Source organism: Oenanthe melanoleuca, chromosome 2 (genome assembly GCF_029582105.1).
Source record: "Oenanthe melanoleuca isolate GR-GAL-2019-014 chromosome 2, OMel1.0, whole genome shotgun sequence".
Classification (NCBI taxonomy): Eukaryota; Metazoa; Chordata; class Aves; order Passeriformes; family Muscicapidae; genus Oenanthe; species Oenanthe melanoleuca.
In genome coordinates, this window is record NC_079335.1 from 84121892 (window position 1) to 84125423 (window position 3532).

Here is a 3532-nt window from a genome sequence, read left to right on the forward strand (position 1 = left end):
GGGCTGGTAAGCTGAAAGGTCCAGGGCAGCAGGAGGCAGGGACATCAGCCTGTGGCATCTGCCTGATGACAGGAGCGCCTTTATTTGCAAATGAGGGCTGTGAGGGAGGAGAAGACCCCTGTGGAAAGGCAGGGGAGGAAAACATGAATGGTGACCTGGGCTCCTAAGCTGCTTGGCTGAATTTGTTGCCATCTCTTTCTCTCATGCCTGCCATTGGGTGCAAAGCAGAGGATCAGCAGCTGTAGCTGATGGCCAAGTCACCCCACTGCAAGGGTGGTTTCTGTGGCTGCTCTGCTGAGGTCCAGCAGCCACCTGAGGTGTGACAAAATCAGCAACCACCCATCAGGGTGGATCTGTGCAGCCACCTGGAGGTGAAAGGCCCCTCTGTCACAGCTCAGCTCCTCTGCTCACTGTGGTTTCAGGTGTTCACATGCTAAGCTGCCTCTCTTTCCAAATATAAATGGGAAATTCCACTGACTGTCAACATCTGTACTTTGTAGGATCATCAGGAGCAGCTCCTGCATGGTTGAAACATCCCCATACGTTGTGCCATGGAGTCTTGGGGATCCTGTGTCCCCACTTTTATTGACAATAAGAAGCATGTCAAGTGCTGTGTTATATAAGCAGTTTATGGAAAGGAGAAATGTGTTTTTCAGAGCGTGGTTTGTAAAGGTCCAAGGACAGAGGTGGTGCCATGGGTCACATGAGATGTGTGGGGCAAGCTGGGGTAACGCACAGAGAGGAGCAAGGACAGGGCTTCCCTGCCTGCAGGACACCTGAGCAGGTGGAGGACTTCTGCAGACTGGTGCAGGGGTACAAGGTGATGATCAACCTTCCTGGGGCTGTAATTCTCTCTCTCAGTGAGTGTGTGCAGCTTGAGCTCCCCACCTGGGGCAGCACACGGCAGAAATGGGAGCCAGGGAAGTGGGGTGAGTGTGAGCACCCAGTGGGGATGCAGCCTGGGCTGACGGAGTAGATTTATTTTTGAGAAGTCGCTTTGCTGGAGGTGTTTTCCAAGCACTTGAAAGACAGCTGAAGTAACTATAACTGAGTCACTGTTACTTGGGTTCCTCCATTCCCACAGGCATCTTAAAAGCTTCAGCCCTGCTTTGGATGTCCCTCAACAGCCTTATCCTTTTGGCTGCTGAGGGAGCTCCTCACTTCTCGCTGCTGAGCCCGCAGCATGCACATATCTGGCCAGATGTGCCCTCCAGCCATGCTCTGCCTGTTTTACTTTCTAAATTTTTGTTTTGCTCTTTCTCTTTTAACAGATTACAACAGCAGTGACTTAAAAACAGCGTGCAGAAAGCATGAGCTCTACGTTAGCTTCCAAGACTTGGGATGGCAGGTGTGTGATGTTTCTCTCTGGGTAAACCAGACATTTTGTTATGAAATGTTATCTAAACAGTGTCACAGTAATTCCACTCGGCTCTGCCATTATGTTTTAAAATGTCCCTTGTGCCTCCTCACTAAAACCAGTCACAGAGAAGGGCAAATAAATATTGATAGTTGTGACATTTGATAAGACCCAGAGAAAGCTTGATACTTTATGGGATTCAAGTATACAGTCATTCTCTGCCACTTATGGGAGTCATGGTACGGGCAAGGCTTATATCTGTGTACCTCTAATGATAAGGAAAACAATCTGATGTTAAGCAGTGATTTTAACTAAGTTTTTTCCTAGTGATCACCCTGATTTTAACCTTGGCCATTGTTTGAAATCCTCCCCAGTCCCTGCCCCACAATTAGCACTGCCTGCGGTAGGCAGACTGAAGACTGACTTTAGTTGCAACACCATGAGGCCAGAAAGTTTAGAGTAAGTTATTTACATGCAGGCTATAGTGCAATCTACAATACAAAGAATGCCCTCAGCTTGTCTTTTTAAATTTTTTTTTCGTTCTTTCATTCAACTTGTGAGGGAGGTCCCATTTCTATCAGCTGATGTTTTTACCAGGTTATAATTCAGGGTGCCAGGGCTGTCCCTCCTGCTTCTGTAATACCCAACATATGAAAGTCCTCTCTTAGCTAATGGGACAGCAGCACTTTTTGTAGCTTATATGTCAACTTCAGCCCATTAACTGCAACTGTGGTTGTGTGCTGACTCCATTCCCCATTACTTGTGGGTGGCTTTTCACTTGAGCAGTCTTTCCCCTCTTCTTTATCTTACTTGCCCTGCTTTTGGTCAGGAATTGGACCCCAGGTGGGAAGGTCATGATCTTGAAGGCACTACCTTCACCTTTCTAGTTGCTGAAAGGTAAGAGGCTGCCAAAGGAAGGCCACAGACCAGCAGGACTCATTGTAAGAGTAGGAGTCCAGGTCCTATTTTTGTAGGAAGATGATCAAAGCAAGGTTGAGCCCCCTGCAGTTGTCGGGCACTGCTATTTCCTCAGAACAAACTTGGTTAGCAAAGCTGCAGCAACAGTGAGTGGCTGCTCAAGCCTTCTGTAGCAAAGCTCAGGCAGACTCAAGTAATTGTCAGGTAGAGCGGAAATTGCCCAAGAGATTCATGCAAGTGAAACATACTAGTACATCCTTCTACAGGGTGACCTGCAGAGTTCCACATCAAGGGAAGCCAAGTGTTTCTTGTTACATGGTGCTGCTTTTAGTTTTTCTTTGGCTCTCTTGTGTCAGCAACAGATAAGCTGTAATTTTTTTTATTAGCCCTTTGGTGACAAGTCCTCTCTTTGCCTAGCATGGTATTCAGATTGCTACCTGCTTGTTCATGCAGCTCAGGCTGGCTGTCCTGCCCCTCCTTTAGGAGTCTGGCAGATATGGAGAAGCTGTTACACAGCTAAGATTTCCCACAGTGTCTTTAGCAGAGTAGTGTCCCTGCAGAAGAGTGTATAAGCTAGGCTGTCTCTGAGACAGCACACCAGGGTTTTAAATTCCTGTTGTGAAGCTCCCTGATGGAATTGTGCCTGTGTGCCTGCTTATATGTGATTTTCTTCATGAGAGGACACCAGCTGTGGCTGTGACTCAACCTAGGAAAGGTATTTCAGCCAGAAGGCCTGCAGGAAATGTTGGAACATAAAGGCCTCCAAACCACAATCCCCATACTGCAACCCAGCAAGAATTTTAGGGATAAAGCCCTCTTAGTTAAGTGTAGTTGGGCTATACATAGATGTGCACCATTCTTTGGACATTAAAATCAGTGTGTCCATGAAAAAGTGATGGCTCACAAAAAGAAAAAAAAAGCCCTAACTAAAACCCGAGCAGTTTCAGTGAAAACACATTTTCACCCTGAAGGAAGAAGTTAGTGGAAAATTTTCAGCTGTTCTTAATTGCATGCAGTTGTCTGTTGAACCACGTTCTGTTTGTTTCCCTAAAAAGGACTGGATAATCGCTCCAAAGGGCTACGCAGCCAACTACTGTGATGGGGAGTGCTCGTTCCCACTCAACGCCCATATGAATGCAACCAATCATGCCATTGTACAAACTCTGGTAAGTCTCCAGGCAGCTCAGTGCCAAAGCACCAGGTGAATTTGTAAACAATATACCAGTGTCTCAGTTGTGTTTTCTTTCTTGGCAACAG

The 3532-nt window shown here is 46.8% G+C and overlaps 1 protein-coding gene across 1 annotated transcript in view; it reads left to right on the plus strand.

Moving 5' to 3' along the window:
• BMP6 (bone morphogenetic protein 6) overlaps positions 1 to 3532 on the plus strand; it is an 87828-nt gene that overhangs the window by 81353 nt on the left and 2943 nt on the right. The window contains exons 5-6 of the mRNA XM_056484733.1: positions 1272 to 1348; positions 3331 to 3441. Of these exons, the coding sequence (XP_056340708.1) occupies positions 1272 to 1348; positions 3331 to 3441 (188 nt within the window). The remainder of the gene's footprint in view (positions 1 to 1271; positions 1349 to 3330; positions 3442 to 3532) is intronic.